This window comes from Myxocyprinus asiaticus, chromosome 37 (assembly GCF_019703515.2).
Source record: "Myxocyprinus asiaticus isolate MX2 ecotype Aquarium Trade chromosome 37, UBuf_Myxa_2, whole genome shotgun sequence".
Lineage (NCBI taxonomy): Eukaryota > Metazoa > Chordata > Actinopteri > Cypriniformes > Catostomidae > Myxocyprinus > Myxocyprinus asiaticus.
The window spans coordinates 35,461,860-35,481,626 of NC_059380.1; the positions used below are offsets into that span (position 1 = coordinate 35,461,860).

General features: G+C 37.7%; 1 protein-coding gene across 4 annotated transcripts in view; it reads left to right on the forward strand.

The window, feature by feature from the left end:
* Positions 1-19,767, forward strand: part of LOC127427872 (transcription factor SOX-13-like) — a 56,162-nt gene that overhangs the window by 15,680 nt on the left and 20,715 nt on the right. For 2 of the 4 annotated variants that reach the window (XM_051675748.1, XM_051675749.1), the window contains exons 1-3: positions 10,869-11,058; positions 16,973-17,192; positions 19,426-19,531. In XM_051675748.1, coding sequence (XP_051531708.1) covers positions 11,036-11,058; positions 16,973-17,192; positions 19,426-19,531 — 349 coding nt within the window. In that variant the 5' untranslated portion in view covers positions 10,869-11,035. Of the gene's footprint in view, positions 1-10,868; positions 11,059-16,972; positions 17,193-19,425; positions 19,532-19,767 lie in introns of those variants that run through there. The other 2 variants (XM_051675750.1, XM_051675752.1) reach the window with 1 other exon arrangement.

Here is a 19,767-nt window from a genome sequence, read left to right on the forward strand (position 1 = left end):
CTCTTCCAGCCAGTACGCAGACGACCTACTGCTGCTCTCACCTACAGAAGAGGGACTACACGAAAGCCTCTCAATTCTAGAAAATTACTGTAGGAACTGGGCCTTACCCATAAACATGGACAAGTCTAAAGTCATAATTTATCAAAAGAAAAATCATCTTAGAGACACAAAATTTGTTTTTACATTTGGGGGAGAAATTCTTAGCCATGTTACCAGTTACAATTATTAGGTCTGACAATCTCGGCTTCTGGACAATTTGACATGGCTGGAAAGGACCTAACAGACATGACTTGTAGGGCATTTTACAGTGTAAGAAAAATATTATTCAAATGTAACCCCCCCAATCAAACTGTGGCTGAAAATATTTGACAGTGTCATCAAACCCATCCTTCTATGTGGCAGTGAAATCTTGGGACCTATATTAAACTAAATTATGAATCAGTTCAGTTGAAGTTCAGTTGAAACTTTCCACCTCGAATTTTGTAAAAACATCCTGGGAGTTCAAAGAAGTGCTTCTAATCTGGGCTGTAGGGCAGAACTGGGCAGATTTCCTCTCTTGACTGACATTCAAAAGAGAGCCAGTAAATTCTGGTTCCACCTATCTTCCCCAGAAAATCACCATCACTGTGCTTTTATACACAGAGCAGCACACCCAGAGAGTGACCCTTTACAGTACTTAGTGGACAAGCACCAGCTAAATGTATCCATTCATGCAGGCAAAATTAAAACAAATACAAAACACGACTCAAGAAGAATATATTCATCATTGGCAAAGACAACTCAAAGAAACAGAAAATTATCCTATTTCCCCAAAATTAAGACAGAATATAAATTGGCATCATATCTGACCAAAATTAAAAATTACCATCACAGGAAGCTTCTGGCGAAGTATCGTGTGAGTGAGCACAGTCGGGCTGTAGAGACGGGTCGGCACATACAGACTGTGTTCACACTGCACTCAAGGAGTCATAGAGGATTAACTTAACTTCCTCACTGAATGCAGTAAATATGAGGCCATCGGACACACAGATTTTAAATTACTGTTACTCATTGTTCTCTGTAGTTACGTTTCTTTACATTTGTGCTTATTATTGTTATTATTTTTACTATTCATATTTTATTATTTGACTTTTATGTATGTAATACATGTTTTTTTTTTGTTAATGGATGTGAGAGAGAGAGAGAGATATGGAGCGCGTGCGATCACCTGTTGCCACTTCCAAACAGAGATGCTGTAGTGTGTTAAGCTCTATTCGGACGGCAATTGTTTCTCAGGGTGACGTCTGTAAAAGTACGTTTGGATGACAATTAAATCACGTGGGACAAGCGAGACCTTTTGTCGATCACATGATTACAGTTCCGCTTGTTATATGGAAAATTCATCAATCCACAAAGTGTGTCCTTTTTTTTTGTGTTTAAATATGTTTGGAATTACGCTTAAGTGAAAATATAATTTTTAAAGCATGAAGGAACCGTGCTGCAAAGCACTGCTTATCTGTCAGTGTTTAAAAAGTGGAGGTGGTAATTAAACCTTTTAAATAAGATGGACATTTTTTGGGACTACTTGACCCGTATAAATGAGTGGTCATGCAAGCCCTATGTATAAATGTATTTAGTAAACGTTTCTACATTAAAATGTGATATATTACAGTTTTATTACATTGCTGCCATAATAATGGACCATTTTAAAAGTTTACGTGATCTGACTCTCATTTTTCTTTCCTTTCTACTTAAGAGTTCCCACTCACTGTGGTGGAGCAGCGATGTAATTTTATTATTGTGAATTATTCAAAAATTTCTGTTACATAGGGGGCCTGGGTAGCTCAGTGTTAAAAGATGCTGGCTACCACCCCTGGAGTTCGCTAGTTCGAATCCCAGGGCGTGCTGAGTAACTCCAGCCAGGTCTCCTAAGCAACCAAATTGGCCCGGTTGCTAGGGAGGGTAGAGTCACATGGGGTAACCTCCTCGTGGTCGCTATAATGTGGTTTGTTCTCGGTGGGGTGTGTGGTGAGTTGAGCGTGGTTGTCGTGGTGGATGGCGTGAAGCCTCCACACGCGCTATGTCTCCGTGGCAACGCGCCCAACAAGCCACGTGATAAAATGCTCGGGTTGACGGTCTCAGATGCGGAAAGCAACTGGGATTCGTCCTCCGCCACCCGGATTGAGGTGAGTCACTACACCACCACAAGGACTTAGAGCGCATTGGGAATTCCAAATTGGGTGAAAAAATAAAAAATTCTGTTACACAATCCTCCAACTTTCACAACCATCCATTACCGGCAGAGCTGTTACCACACGCAGCACTAACGTACGGCACTTGGCATTAGCCAAAAAGGATTCTCAGAGATTTTGATTCAGACGGTAATTAAATTACCACACGACCTTGGTGTTTGTCAAAAAACAGTAGGTAATTTGGCCGGGAAATTTCTCGCAGTAGGTGGGGGGAAAAACACAGACATTTCAGATTCGGACGGCAATAAAATCACTGACTACCCCCTGTAAATGCTAGAATTACCTCACGTCCCCATGTAAAATAATTGCCTTCCGAATTAGTCAGCTTTCTGAAGATAATGTAATTTTGGTCAAATGCATCCTATTTCTCTGTGGAAAAATAGCCATCCAATCAGGGGTATTCCTCCCTATTTCGTGGTAGCCAGTGCGCAAGAGTCATTCACTATAGAAGCCGCAATGTCCTCCGCCATTTTGAACAGTATGTCCTCTCCAATGTGGAACTCCGGTAAGAGGTAAGCGCTTTGAGTTTGTGTAATTAATCAGTTTTTTTCTCTAAGCTGTGATGAGCCTTAATGCTGAAGTTGTTAGTTTAAAGCTGTTTAAAGCTATTTCCTAACTTTAGTAGTGTAGTCTAGTGCTGGCCGATTAGTTGAATTTTATTTTCGCTTCCAACGATTATGAAAACAAGATAATCGAGATGAAACGATTATTGTGCCGCATTCCTTTTTGCAATGAAACACCCCGGCATTAAACCTTTTAAACATCCTTAATTAAAGTTCAAATAATAAGGACGCGGGTTATGAAAATAAACTCGGAGAAACTGGCATTTCTCTGTGCGGTCAGTGCTGCATCTATGAGTTGTGTCAAGTGACCGGAGAAGAGATTGAATCTTCTCCCGGCTGATGCACACTCTGGTGCGGGGACGCTCGTCACTTGCACGCATTTGCTGCAGCTAGATTATAACGTGATTGCCTGCAGCGTAGTGAATCATAATTTGTGTGTCACGTTCACTGTGTATATCTTATCATGAAGAAAATTGCCGATACGCAGCTCTATTAAGAAGAGAAAGTTTGTTTTTTGTGAGTTAAAGATGGATCGAAGTGAACATAAAGGTGAGAGAGTGTAGTCTTAGCCCATTATACACTGGAACACAATACGTTTTTGATCAGTCTTTTTTGGCTTGTTTTCCAAAATAATATTTAAAACTACTTTAAAACAACGTACATTTACTTTAGGAGTTATACTGTAGAAGAAAAATTTTTTATCGGAGAATGCTGAATACATTATTTAATCAGGGCTCGACATTAACACTTGTCTGCTTGTATGATATATATGTATATCATATGGACTACTTTTGTGCTTATTTTTGATAATTTGTGGATCTTGACAGCCACAGTCGCTATTCATTTGCATTGTGTGGAAAAGAGCTACTTAGACCTTCAGTAAAACATGTTCTAGTAAAACAGAAGAAAATACAAACATAATGATGACAATATACATTTTTGAGTGAACTATACCTTTAAATGTCTTTCTACATGGAGCACCTGTTTCACATCAGGGTTTCTCTGAATGTCCCTTAGTCTTTTGGTTGCATTTTTAAATAGGTTTAGAACATCAGTGAGTTTTTTTTTCTCCATGCCTGCTGCTTCCCAGTGGATCTTCACTTTGGCCTCAATACTTGGACCTGCAGTTGCTTAGAATTACCTGTTGTCTTCTTCATAGCACAAAACGGCCTGGTCTGGTTTCCATGACAACCCCACAAAGAAACAGCCTCTTCTCAAAGACCCCTACTCATTGAAGGACTTGGCGGTTCAAGGATGTGCCAGCAAGACCTTCTAAAGTCTCTGTTATGATCTGGACCTTCGGATAACAATGTCTAATGCATAACACACACACAAATGACTGCCTGGACACACATTGTAAAGCTTATATAACAAAATGAAAATGGTCATAAAAGTGTGCCAGGCTAAGAAAATAGCACATTTTAATGTCTTTCGCCTTTGTTTTCTTTGCCCGAAGGGGGTGGTGGTTTTTTTTTTTTTTTTTTTTTTGCAAAGGGGGCCCTTCACTAACATCTTTTATTCCCTCTCTCTTGTTATATTTCTTTATTCGAAGTGCGTTTTGTGCTGTCTCTTTTCATTGCCCCCTCTCTTGTCTCTCAGATAAATGCCACACTAGCCTTTCACTTGGCGCCACAATAACCAGACTGTTTTAGGCCCAGAAAGCTACAATGAAAGAGGTGCTTTTTAACCTGCGTTTCTCAAAAGCACAAGGAAGAAAAAAACTGCGTGGCCCACTCTCCTTTCTTTCTGCTTTCACCCTCTTTTGTGTCGACAGCATGGTTGTACCATCATCCCATTTATACATCTTATTTAGAAGGTCTTAATAGAACATGAGCCCAAATTTCTGATCTTTTCAGCTGCTTTTGTTGGGGGGAATGTATTTTGGTCGTTTGAACAGTTGCCGGTGACGTACGTTTTGACTTTATGTCGGTTTATGGAAAATACAGTGGGGTACAAAAGTCTGAATGCACATGAAAAATGTAGGGTTCAAAATCTAATTTAAAATTTGTTTTTTAGGATTTTATACCATTTTAAAGCTGCACTTTGTAAGATTTTTTGGTTAAATATGAACAAATTGCCATTATTGATTAAGTACATAAACAATCAATGCTCAAAACAATGTCCTTACCCTGATTCACTACATAAATCCTATAAAAAATTATTTGTATTTTGAGCTGTCGGGTTGGATTTGGCGTGAAATCGCTGGCTTATGTCGTTCCTCCTTGCGTCATTACGTCATGTCCGCACACACAGGAAAGAAGGACCGGCTGTCTTGTGTTCCGGCTGAGGATGCTGTTCATTTCAGTCAGTCACGATCCAGGAGAGCAGTGCTGCAGTCTGGATGGATGTTTTATCTGTTATCCATTTGGTGAAGTTGTTTACCTGCTATAATGCTTGGATACAGTATGTTGTCTGGTAGGGTGTTCATACTTTTATGAATCGAACATTACCCGTATGTTTACTGATCGCGATATATCTACGTTGAAGTTACTGTGCATGTTTAATAAATGTATGAATTCTGAAATTGACTTCTTGTCATTATTATATTGCATATTTAAGCATATTATTTTCATGTTAAATAAAGTGTAGTTTATCCCCATCATTGTTGAATCTTCATTTTATGTTTTTAGTTTACAGTTTTATTACAGTTAGCTTATCAGTGTTAATTTCTTTTTAGCCGTAGTTTGTCTTTTGACAGAAATGTCCTTTAGAAATAGCCAATATTTCAACATGTCATATTCATTTTAGTCAATTTTAGTCAGCGAAGGGGGGCCTGGGTAGCTCAGTGGTAAAAGACGCTGGCTACCACCCCTGGAGTTCACTAGTTTGAATACCAGGACGTGCTGAGTGACTCCAGACAGGTCTCCTAAGCAACCAAATTGGCCCGGTTGCTAGGGAGGGTAGAGTCACATGGGGTAACCTCCTCGTGATCGCTATAATGTGGTTCGTTCTCGGTGGGGTGCGTGATGAGTTGAGCGTGGTTGCCGCGGTGGATGGCGTGAAGCCTCCACACGCGCTATGTCTCCGTGGCAAAGCGCTCGACAAGCCACGTGATAAGATGCGCGGTTTGACGATCTCAGATGCGGAGGCAACTGGGATTTGTTCTCCGCCACCCGGACTGAGGCGAATCACTACACGACCATGAGGACTTAAAAGCACATTGGGAATTGGGCATTCCAAACTGGGAGAAAAAAGGAAAAAAAAAAAAAAAAATTTAAAAACATTTTAGTCAGCGAAAATAATATATTTTACTTGATGTGCAAAATGGACAAAAAACTGTAACAGACCAAACGTTTAATCAAATATTCAAACATTTAGAAAAAAAATGGGTCACACTTTATATTTGGTGGCCTTAAATACTATGTACTAACATTAAATACTGTACATACAAGACTAAGTATTTACTGTGTAACTACATGTTGTTCTGCAAAATGCTCACATTTGCTGCTATTGAGGTTTTAATTATAATGTAACAACATGTATGTACATAAGTACATTGTATCAAATGATTAAGTACATAGTAGTTAAGGCCACCTAATATAAAATGGGTCCAAAAAATGTATAAACATTTTACACTGTAAACATGTATTAAACAAACAGTATAAATACTGTCCTTGTTGTGAAAAACTTGAGCTCTTGAAATAATATTTCTATAAGTATTAGCTACTTTTTAGAAGTTAGCCTACTGTACTCTGAATTTTTCATGCTTTAGAGATGTATTAATTAACCGTTAAAGGATATTACAGTGCGTGTAGTGTGTTTTTATGGAAACTGTGTATTCACTTCAAGTTATGCAACGCAAATTATCCATATTCTGACTAGCGCGTCACTTCACTGTGCAGATGTAAGTTGATTAGATGAATCCAGCTCTGATATCTTCTTCTATATACAGATTCTCAAGATGTTTCTTCTTCTGTTTATATCTTGCACTGTTAATATCTTGCAATGTAATTTTTATCATCATGTTGTCATTAAAAGTAGGCTATGCTTTAATAAAATAATTTAATCTTCATGATGTGCCTTTTCCGTCTCAACTTTGTTATCGCTGACAAAATCAAAAAACCTTCATCAACGAACGTTTTGTCAGTGATTTTGGTGACGAGATTAACACTGGGCTGTACATACGAGTAATAAAGTCTTCCATTGAAATCGTATCAGCCATATCACGAGTTTCACCTCTTAAATTGATACATGGAGTACAATACAAACATTAATAGTGGCTTCATAAAACACTTGAATAATCATATTAAATATACTGGTAACTGATGATGATTGAGGAGAGTCCCCTGTTCTCAATGTAAATGCGCTTTGAGTGTAGTTTCAGAAAAGCGCTATACATGTAAAGTTCATTCATTCAAAATATGTAAACGAGAGTGTTGTTTATCTTCAACAAAGCAAGTAATTTTTCATTTTGAAATGCTTAATTGTTTAACATAATAATATTAACATGAAAATAGCACTTTTTGACTCTGGCTCAGGATTACACACAGGCAATTTCCAGGTAAACTCAAATCAGATAATCCGCCAGAAGAGCAGTGCCAAAACACGACTGATGTAAAGTGTTCTTCCGCAAATTGCTTGCAGTTTTAAATTTCAAACACAGATGTTGCTAGAGAGCACAAAGTTACGTAGTGCATCTTTAGGTGTGTACTTTTTAAACATATAATACTTTATATATACATACATACACACACACACATACACAAACACATACACATACACAGTGTATTTATTCATTCCCTGTGAAGCACACTTTTATTTGGAGAGAGAGATACAGGGGGAGTGACTATTGAGATCCGTCACTTTACTCAACAGCTGATTGGTTCAGTATTTGTTTGCGATCTGTTTCTCAAAATAAAACCTGCTATGAAACAGGTTAGCTGTTTGGCGGAAGTTACCATAGTGATTAACACTAGTAAATACCGAACCGCACTCTTAAGGCCGAAAACACAGAGTTCGCTCAAACTTACCTGGCCACTGAAACTGGCTTCGTGAGACAGGCCTCTGTTGACTGTATTACATTATTATTGTGGACATTCCACCCGGAAACTGTAGCGCACACGTGTTTATGTTCAACAACACTTCCAGCTTCGGCCACTTGGGGCAGTGATTTCAATTTTGGTAAGCACAGACCGATTTCAGCAGCAGAACTTTTGACCTACTGTCGCCGAATTCATCAGTCTGATTTTTTTTTTTTTTTTTAATTTGACCCTCCCAGCTTAATATGCTGAGACAACTATAAATAAACCATTTGAAGGTTGATTTCCAAAACCTAGTGAGCTGCCTATGGAGGCTGCACTTCAAGGCATTATATGCACACTCCCAGTGCCATGGCTGTTTTAAAAGGTAGGTATCTTAATCATGCTGCCTCTATCTTAATATCTCGTTCTGGCCAGATTCTAAGGTAACATCGTAAGAATCCTTTCCCTGGTTGGCAATGCCAGAATGCTCCGTGATGAGCTCAGTGGTAAAACAAATCCAAGATGGCAGACAAAGCAAGATACATTTTGTTTATAAATATACTTATAATCCCTCCGATAGTAAAAAGTATCAATAAAAAATAGTTTAAAATGATCAAACTATTTTAGCCCAAATATGTGTGTACTATATACATTATGCTTGTAGTATTGCGTCGTTCCTCTCGCATCACTGGATTGAAATCAGTTGCGAATCAAGCCTCCTATGCGCTACACATGAGGAGCGCAATCTGAATGACGTACGGAGTTGCTGCTTATGAAGAACGTTCCAAATTGGTCTTTAATGAGGCTCGATTTTGGCTAAGATGCTACCATAGAAGGTAGCTGCCGTTGTAGCCAGGAGACATAAAGGCTGCTAACTGTGTTTTGGAATAGATCCAGCATTTTCCTTGGAACATTTTCAAATCATGTTGTATAACTTGGATTGTCAGGTTTTGCACAAACTTGTGGAGTCCATGCCCACTTGTGTGCATGCTGTCATTAAAGCAAAAGGGGCAAATACCATATAGCAAGAAATTCACGTTATTTTTCTTTTAACTTTTCATATAAGTTGTTTGTGTTGATGATCTACTTTGTGTTGAAATAAAAAAAAAAAAAAGAAAACATGCAAAATGTAAGCATTTTCACAAATGGACTCCCATTTTATGTAAATGACAGCTATCCTTGTTTTCCTAAATTCCAGGAAGATTTCCAAAAAGTGTGATGGATTGCTAACTTTACCCGTGCCTTTATTCAAATCAAACACGTGGTTATGGTTTAAAACAATGGCACATCTTTGGTCGTGAATCCTTATGTCCATGTGCTTGCGTTTTCTATGTGCTAACCTTGTTGATTTGCATTGTTTTTTTTCCTTCCTGCATTCAAAACACCAAAGACCGGTGAGTTTTGGTGGGGACTATCAGGGGCTGTCCCTGGTGCCAATAAGGAAAGTCCATCAAAGAAGAGCTGTTACTACGCAAACCTCAGCCATCAATAGAACTTTATAAACATTATAAAAAAATGAATTTCCTTGTCGTGTCAGAGCCGGTATTGTATCTCATGGGCAAGTTGTTTTGACTGTAGACTTTCCACAAGTTTACAAAAGCCGAGCCGGAAAACAGCAACCACAGTTGTTTTTAGACACTCGTGCATGCTATAGTGTTTCATCTGTTCAAAACAAACAAACATTAATAATGCAACAGTTCATATTACTCGATCTGACAAGGATCGTAAAAGTTATGCCTCGTATGACGAATATGGCCAAAACGAATGCTCCTATTCAATGCAGTTGTTTTCTTTAATTAGTGTACAAGTAGTTTTAAGGTGTTTTCTTTTATAGGTTGTAAAGCTTGCACAGGAGCAAATGTTAAATGCATTGCATAACATACATCGTATATAATTAAAGGTGTGAGAGAAAATGTTTTTCTCTTGTTTGTCTTGTACCAATGTACATCAAAACGAAAATCATTTTTAAAATTTTTTTAAAGCAAAACCTTCTAGTGAAAACAGTTTTGTTTGCCATCTATGTTTGGATTTATCAAATCTTTATTATGTTTACATTTGTAGATATTTATCGGTTTGCAGCGTTTGTTTCAGGTGCGACCAAAAGTAAATGTCATCGGCAGCCAAATCAAAACGTTAGCAAATGCTGTGCATACTTGCAGTCAGATTTTCTTGTGTTTATATTTATTCCTGGATGCCCATTGCCTATTTCTCTCTTACAATGTTATCAAATTCATATCTGTTCAAAGTACTCTGCGGAAAGTTACAACTAGGCAAACGGCATGCAAATGCTACTGTTTACCTTTGCTATAGGGCATACATTTGTGACCGCAGCTTGTTGCATCCGGCATAGAGAGATGCCAGCCAAAACAGAAAGAGAGGGTGAGACTCCTCCATTCCTGGGAGGTCACTGGCCATTTTTACAAAGGGGGTGTCCACCGTTGTCCATATAACAACTTGAGTTGCTTTCCAAGTCTCCCACACTGACAAGTGCAGCGGATTCCACAAGACTACCCAGAGATGATGAACACTGGCCAGATGCTCTTGAGGTTGGTAGACGGCCTGTGTAGGTCAAGGGCATAGCGTTTTAAGAGTGCAGTTACTGGCAGGTGGGTTTGGAAGTCCTTGTTGCTGGGTTCCAACAGCTGATTGGACTTTGCATCGCATGCTTATGGGCTCTAAGCTTCTAAACGTTTCTGCTTTCAGCCGAAGATCCAAAATTGTTCACCTTTTTGAGGGGAACCTACCTTCAGCCAGTGAACCTACTCCAATGTCAAGTGCTGGTTTACGATACGGTGTTTGTAAAGTGTCTAATTGCAAAGTGCCTAATTGGTAAATGCTGTTTGTGGCTGTTAAAAATAGAAAAAAAAGAGGCTTCTACTACAAGTTCAGACTGTGTTCTGTTCGTTTAATCATTGCTTAGATGTTTGACAGTAACATCTGTGCACGCACAGGCTTGTTTTTGGCACTCCTGAAAGTTTTGTTTTTGCTTTCTGACAGTGTTTGGAAGCTTGACTTGTCACAATGCGGAAATTAGCCACTTCAATACTATCATAAGGAAGAGTTAGAGACAAGAAAGAAAACTCGTATTTGCATCAGAGGTGCGCGGGACAGAATGCAAGGCCAACTCGACACGTTACAACTTGCAAGGCAACTTGTGCTTTTGTCTAATGCGCCCGTGACCGTGGGAAGTGTTTGATTTCAGAGGTGTTTTAGCTCAAAAGCAAAGATCCTCCAGGCTGATGTTATCTAAGACCGCAAAAGTCAGTGTTTTTAGTATCTTATGGGTCCACATCTGAACGACAGGTAAGAGCAACCTGTAGGCGACTTCTCCCTAGAGAAGATTATGTTTGTTATCGTCAGTTGTACTGTTGATTTGCTGGCTTGTTTTGCATGTGATAACACAAGAACTCACAGTAATAATTGTTATCACAATTGCTGAGATATGACACATGCACGTTTTGCCCTAAACCAAGATTAAAGGGTATAACAACAATACCGTCTTTTGTCTTCATGAACTAGGAATAGACATTATGAAATTTGTCTTTGTCTTTTGTACTTTAAAATGTTATTCAGAAATCAGTCTTTCTTTTTTGCATTGTATTCGTTCAGTTGACGCTTGTTTGTCTAAGTGATTACCAACCAGGTGTACCTGTAAGTTGTAACTTTTTGTAATTTGTAAAAATCATGTTGGTGATATTTCACACTGAGCTTCTGTGGTATTTAAATTCTAGCATACAAAGAGTGCAAATGACTTTACTTTTAAAAAAAGTCACAAATTGATGTCTTTTATGAACAAATTTGCCATTAGATCTTTGGCAAAGAAGGTCTCTCTATTATGGCCCCCAGAACTGTTAGAACATGTGAAAGACAAACAAGCTCATGTGTCTTATTGAAGAGAGACAAAGCTGATGGTGAGTCTGTTTATCACCCAGAGTTTTGATTGTTTTATTTTAAAAGTGAATCATTATAATAGTGCACACTATTAATATTGCAGCATTTTAGACAATTATTTGTATGTTTTTATCAGTGTTGGGTAAGTTACTCAAAATAATAATCCACTACAAACTACTAATTACTTATCTAAAATGTAATCAGATTACTTTACTGATTACTTCATCCAAATGTATTCACATTACCAGTACTAATAACTTTACTTTTGTTACTTTCTAAAACACTTTCCCTAGAAATGTTTTTGGTTTTCCACTCAACAAATTCAAAATGTCTGTATTTCCTCTTTGTTCATTGTCGCACACAAGTAATGTACTTAAAGGGATAGTTCACCCAAAAATTAAAATTCTCTCATCATTTACTCACTCTCATGCCATCCCAGGTGTGTATGACTTCCTTTCTTCTGCAGAACATGAAGATTTTTAGAACAATATCTCAGCTCTGTAGGTCCTCACAATGCAAGTGAATGGTGGCCAGAACTTTGAATCCCCAAAAATCACAAAGCCAGCATAAAAGTCATCCATACAACTCCAGTGGTTAAATCCATATCTTCTGTGCATATCGCAACCTGCTGGTTGGAGCTGATCAAATGTGGAGATATATAGAAAAAAAGGACTTAAATATTGATCCGTTTCTCACCCACATCTCTCATATTGCATTTGAAGGTATGGATTTAACCACTGGAGTCTTATAGATTACTTTTATGATGACTTTATGTGATTTTGGGAGATTCAAACTTCTGGTCACCATTCACTTGCATTGTGAAGACCTACAGAGCTGAGATTTTCTTCTAAAAATCTTTGTTTGAGAAGAAAGTCACATCTGGGATGGCATGAGGTTGAGTAAATGATGAGAGAATTTTCATTTTGGGGTGAACTATGCCTTATAAAAGTTATTACTTAAATTGAAAGTCAGTTACTGTAATCTGATGACTAGAATATAAAATTTAACGCGTTACACTAAATGTATGATGAAAAAGTAATTAGATTATAGTAACTAATTACTTTGTAATTGAATACACCCAACACTGATTATAATAATGTATGTCACTACAAAAATGATGTAAAATGCAGTGCAGGGACTCAGACTTTTTAATCATTAATTTAACTGAACCATCTCAATGAACAAATTCTATACAATTAATCTGGATTTCCAATACCCAATTTGAGATGGCAACCCTGTTTGATTATTGCCTCAGTTGGCTCTGTTGTAAATCTGCATGAGCAAGACAGTGCGACAAAAAAGATTGATTTAACATTATGTCCCACAACACAACTACTCTTTGGAAAAAGTAGTTTGTTGCTGGAAAACTGCTACCGCTAAGAGCTACTGTAACACAACTGAAAAAGGTAGTCAAGTTAGCATTGCTTCTTTTACTGGATTCCACAGTCATGGAAAACATGAAAATATCAGGGAATTTTAAAATTATGTTGGATAACACAGTAGTATATAAGAAGTCTGCAAATTCTTGAGAGGTCTCCTTACTCAGCTTTGCTGGTTAAGGATTTACCCAACCAACTGTTGTTTTTACGACATAGCATTCTTGAACACTTGTGTTGTATGAGCATGGAGAAGCTTAGCTTTAGCATTAATCTTCACAAATCCATTTAGAGTTCAGGGTTTGCTGTTTTTTGACAGTCAAAGCTCCCCCGACAAATAGCCAGAATATGTCCAGAACTACAAGTGCACTTGGAATGAACTGACAAGTTCTCACTTCCTGCACCTGGTTTGTGGATCAGCGCTCCTCATCTGCTGGGAACAGAAATATCTTTAGCCACGTCACAATAGGAACTTAATAGCAGAGATTCCTCACAACTGTTTATTTATAATGGACCTATAATGGTCGCTAAGATAGAGGGATCTTTCTTGAGTATACTTGCTTCCCAGGGAAAGGAGGGGGTCTTGCCCGGGGTTGCTAAACTTGTTTCGGGAAGACCTTACCAATGTTTGCTCTTCACTTCTTAGTATACTGAAAAAAAGGAACTGTTAGACCACACTAAACTATGGATGTGCATAACTACATATTTTCTAAATGGACTATTTTGTCGGTTGCCTGAACGACTAGTCAACTGATCTGTCTTTTGTCCTGTAAAGTCCTGTATAATAAATGCCATAGATACAAACATTTTTGTGTGCTGGTACGTCTCGCGCAGAGTGCACGCGACGCTAAATTTCATCATAAGTACAGTGTCGCAAAGCACTCGTAGTGCACATCCGTTGAACGGATCCGTATGGGCTAGAGGTCAAAAGACTATAGCCTACTCGGAGTGCTCAAAAACACTTTTCAACGTTTCTTGTGGGAAATTAACATCAGAAGTATTCTTGCATTCAAACAAGGCTAGCAATGAAAGGGTGCAATGGAATGGGACCGAATGCAAGGGTCTCGATACAAGTTTTTTAAAGACTGGGTTGAACATCACACACAGTCTTAAAATGCAACTCTCATGGTGGGATGCTCAAAAATGGCAAGATACACGACCGTCCGAAATGTATGTGGCTTTAGCAGTGGTGTTTTACTGGGGGTGAATTTAAATACACAATTGCTTACTGCGCAAATGCTAACATCTAAAGCGGAGCATGCTGTTAGCATGCTAATTCAAGTACCACTGCTAAAAATACCAAAACTAAAACTAGCCCAACAACTGTCTAGTTGATTAGTAAGATTTATGACTAGTCGACCATCACGACTCATCCCAAATCCAAACCACCTTGCTTGAATTTTAATTTGTGTCACCTCCATGGTTGAGCAGCCAAATCCTTGTCCAGCACATTTAGTTAGTACAAGATTTTGTTTGCTTCAGAGTCAGGCAAATATACAAACAAAACCTAAGCCCTTTACCCAAACCTACCCACGGCTTGGCCATTTTTCTGCAGAAAAGAACAAAATGACTTCCTAGTACTCCTGAATTCGTTTTTCTTTTTCCAAACAATGCAACCAAGTTCAATTCTGTTGTTCAGCTTAACAAAAAAACGATGTTTGAGCCAAGAGTTAGACCTTTTCCTCGTGCATTTATGTAAACGTACAGGCTGCTTTTGTGTAAAAAAAAAGAAAAAAAAGTACTGGAATTGCTGGAATGGGCCCAGTGAGCGTACCACTTTTTTCTTTTACTCTGCCATGGACCATCGGCACATTCCGTTTGTATTGTTACCCTGCTGGGTTTCCTGCAGCCTATTGCTTTTGTCCATGTCATGGCCATTGTTTAACTTCCTTTGTTCATTCTCTGTAACAATGGGCATTATATACAGTATATAAACACACACACACATAGAGTGAGAGAAAGAGATGCATTTTCCGTTGTGTTTGTTTTCTTTAAGTTGTCTAGTTTTCTTTTGTTGTGCAGAGCAAAGGAGGCAAAGATATGTTTATAGACTAGCGCAGTGGTTCACAACTGGTTTGACTTCCGGTCCCAGATTTTACACTGGACATCAAGTGGTTACCCAGAATCATTAATTATACAAAAACAAACTTGAAATGAAACTCTGAAAGGTAATAATATTGCAATGAACTGTTTCATGCTCTCAACGGCTTATAATTGACTGCACAAAATACATTGTCCGATTGCACTAATAATGTTTTTTACTTGTTGCAAGTGAACCTGTATCAAATATAGTCTGTCATACTCTTTAAAGGCTGTCAGTCGATTACAAAATTAAATAAAATTGAATTACATACCATTTCATTAATCTAATTAATCACAATTAATTGCATATCTCCGTATTTGCTGAGAAAGGCCCCAAAACAATGGTAATTCAATATCAAAAATACAATTCAAATAATAAAAAAATGCTTTTATGTCTTGAGATGCATTCTGTTTTGCTTCCTCCAGCTGTTAAAAACTTGTCCTAGCTCTCATTCTGTGGCTGCGCAGCTTGTGAGGTATGTTGAGGCGCGCTGACTGCCCCCTGCTGATGTGTCTCATAAAAACACAGATACTTGTACTTCAAGCTTGAATTGTCCGATAGTAGGAAAATATGTACTGTTTATTATGAAATTTACATACAGGTGAGGGAGAATCATTTGTTGTGTTAATTTTTTTTAACGTGTATTTTTTTTATATAAATAGTCACAATAAATTAATGCATTAAATCGACAGTCCTATTTTTTGATGGCTGGGGGCACATCACGTAACCTTTCCATGCTGGTATCTACCTAATTTTGAGATCAATAACAAAAGATATGGAAAGTGTTTTCTCTTTTTACTGTTGATAAGCTTATTTAATTTGCTGTCCTAACTATGTGCGATTTATATTGTACATTTTTATTCGCATTTAGTTTATACAATATAAAATCTGGGTAGCAATTTGATCAATTTTGCAATTCTTTGTTTGGTAGGTTGTGATTCAAAACGGCAATAGCCTTTATTGTGATCATTTACTCACTTGTTTTTTATCTTGATTGACTTTGCAACAAGTGCCGAACTTTCTGCTTTACTCAATCATTGAGCAAAGGAATGTAGTTTTAGAAAAAAATCTGCACGTTCATGCAATTATCTATTCTAAGTTTACATTTTGGTCAAACTAATATAATTGAGTGGTTGTTGACAGAAAGCTGCTGAATGTTTTTTCTTCTCACAAACTTGTTGGGAAATCTCTTTTTTTCTAAAGAAATAGTAATTTGAAAATAGTCAAAAATAATGATTCTTGGTGTTAGAATATCAAGACAGTATCGTGAGGTAAAATATCACAATAATTCCCCTCCCCCAACTTTATTATAGACCTTGGCTAATTTTGAAATCGCCTTCTCTTTCTTTTCTTTCAATCCATCCATCTTTCTTCTCCATCTTGTCCTTCATTGCAGAAGGGTTTGGCCTGCTACTTGAGACCGCGAGATACTTGATGGCCTCACTAGTCTTGCATCTGTTTTCTGCCAGTGTGTTGACAGATTTGAGCAACTCTAACACACACACACACACACACACACACACACAATACAAACATGCATATTTCCTCCCCACATTGGCCGACTCCAGAGCCCGGGAGACTTCGAAGAAGTGGCTTTGGTGAAAGAGTTTGAATGGGGCGGCCTGTCTGGACCCCACAAAAGCCTTCTGTTCCTTATGCAAAGCAGTCAGCTGTTTTCCTCGGTCTCTATTTACACCCAGACAGTAGCCGTACAAGAGCGGAATACCCTTATTAGAAATGCAGTTCGACTTCTATTTGCCAAAACATGTTGAATTCTGGCGTTGAAGACTTTATCAAATAAAAATGTTGATTTTGATTTCATGTTAACTTGAATTTTCTGAATCGCTGACTTTCTTTCGTTTTGTAGAATGTGTGAGCCCAGTCCACCTGCACTGTATCCCCATGCCAAGGGCAATGTGACCATGGTGGGTGTCGGTATCAAGCTTGAAGACGACGAACTGGGAGGCAGAGCCATCAACAGGGAATCTCAGCAGTCTTCTCCAGTTTGTGATTGGTCAGCTCGGCTGCCCTCGGAGAGAGACGCCCCTGAGAAGTCAGCGCCACTACCCAACTCCCAATCTCCTTTGGTATGGCCAAATCTCTCTGCAACTTTGTTTAAAACAGTTTTACAAGTTTTTTGATATGTATAGATTCTTTAAGTTTTTTGTACAATGAACTCTTGTATTTCAAAAGGTTTTTCAGGATATACAGTAACATCTCATATTTGTTTAATCATGAAAATTATAGATTGTATTCACCCCATTTCACAGTAACTTTTTCACTCAGTCTATTTATCTTGTTTTCCAGTAATATTATCCTATCAACCTTAAACAAGATAAATTCACTTAAAAAGCAAAATTGCTTTTGAATATTTAGACTTTTCTTAGGTTTGCTGTGAATATATCTTGAATTAATTGTATTTTATTTACTACATTGGCAAATTTCTTTTTGGTGATTCCTTGTCAAATTAACCACATTTCAGAAACTTACATGACTGAAATTATTGATTTTTTTTCTCATGCTTTTTCTGGAAGAGAAACAGAAGTGATGATGAAAGCCAAAATATTAAATGCCATGGTTCAATATTTACTAAGTAACACATTATTTTGTAGAGATGGGTAAAAAATAACATCAGAATGGTGTCAATAGTTTAGTTTTACACTGAGATAGGTAAGTCTATTACTAAAATAAGTTGACTTCAGCACCCTTTGTTCCATTATACAGTATGTCAATGGAGTTCAACATTTTTTTTTGTTTTTTTTTGTTTTTGTTTTGTTATTTTGTTCCGATAACTCCAGAAGTATTAAAGATATCTTGATATCATTTTAGATTCTGGTTCAGAGCAAACCTATCTTTCCTTTTTATCTTCATTTGTAAGGCCCTATATGGTTAAATCCCAGAGTTATGGGGTCCTAAATGTGGCTCCTTTCAAAAATGGTTCAATTTGACCCATTTCCAATGATCAAACAAAATGTGGGTCATGTTATGTAGCTAGTGTTTTTTTTTTTTTTTTTTAACAAAACAAAGGTCTGATGTACAAATAATGTTGAAACTAGAAATATAAAACAATGACAAAGTTTACATGGACCCCAGAAAGTAGCTTATTGCGAGAAAACAGCGTTCCGGATTACATGCACTGTATGTGGCGTACTCTTTACACTATAACTCTTATCAACTCTCTAGAGTTATGGAAACTCTCTATAACTTTGTCGTGACCTGCAGCTAAATTGCAATGCAGTAGAGGAGGTTTCCCTCTTACATAACTCTGGGATTCCCCCAATGTATGCAGACGTTAGGGACAGTCGCTATTTTACATTTGTGTGTATAAATGGGTATAGTTTATAGTACATGTGATTGTCCCACTGGACTCACAGAAATGTTAAATTCTTTCCACTGTGTTGACATGTTGTTGGGCTCCATTCTATGACGTTTGTTGTCCCGGTCTGTTCCACATGCGTGCACTCTTCAAACACCCATTAGAATGCTGCTTATTTGTTTCCATGACAACAGTAAGCCGCGTTCTCCGGGAGAAACCTAGGTGTGTTAAACCGCTTTCTCTTAATCCCTTAAACGTTTAATGAAATCAGCGTTCTTGTTTACATGACGTTTCAGAATGCCGCAGTCTGCTAAAATCCTGGAATAAACCGTTTCCTTAAGTGCATGTAAACGTGATCATTGTCAAAATCGCGATTTTTCGAGAATCTAAAAAAAAAAATACACATTATTATTAAATTATTAAATACACATAGTACATATTATTAATAATACGTGACACACGTGGCTCTTCAGTTTGTGCAATACCTATGTCTAATTTTGGGATTTCAGACATTTAGATTTAGGTGAAAATTTTCATTCTGATCCCATCTACAAATCAGTAAAGATTAATCCATGGCATTTAAGTTTCTTTAACCTGTTAATTTAAAAAAAAAAAAAAAAAAAAAAATGATCAAAAATGACATTTTGAGCCAGGGACCTCTGGTTGAGTTGATGGAATGACCCTTTTTCTTCTTTTAAGCATGAATCTAACATAATATACTGAGGTTTATGCTTTAAACAAAAACCAAAAAATGTTCTAATGAGGTTGAATTAAGATGCATTCTCCAAAAACTAGTCCTAATATCTTTTGCTTGAAGTAAATATATATTCTTTTAAGGATGAAAAAGTAAAAACATCAATGACAAATATCGAAAACAAAAAAAAGATAAATACCGATTAAGAATTATTTGTTTGGCAACGAGAGCATTAGTTTGCCATAAAACCGATGATGTGATGCGTCTTTAGTGAGTTTGACTTTGACACTGTAGTTTTTGTGTTCCTCAGGTGAGATCACCCAGTAAAGATCAACCTCGATCACACACACCTACTACTCAAGACGGAGGCAAAAAGGCCCACGAAAACACTGACAGCAAACCCAACGTCAGTGACGGTAAGTGTGACGGTTCCATTACAAACACAAGATCCCCATGAACTGCTATCTGCATTTGGTTCATGGCGCACATAGTTTTACGAAAAAAATTCCAAGGCTGCTGTTTTGACAGCTGAAGAGGAGTTATGATCTTGAATTTTGACGAAAGCCCATGCAATGTGGTGTTGCTTTAGAATCAAGTGGTTTGTCCACGGCAGAGTCAGCAATTAGGAGGCGATGGCTATTAATGCGATCTG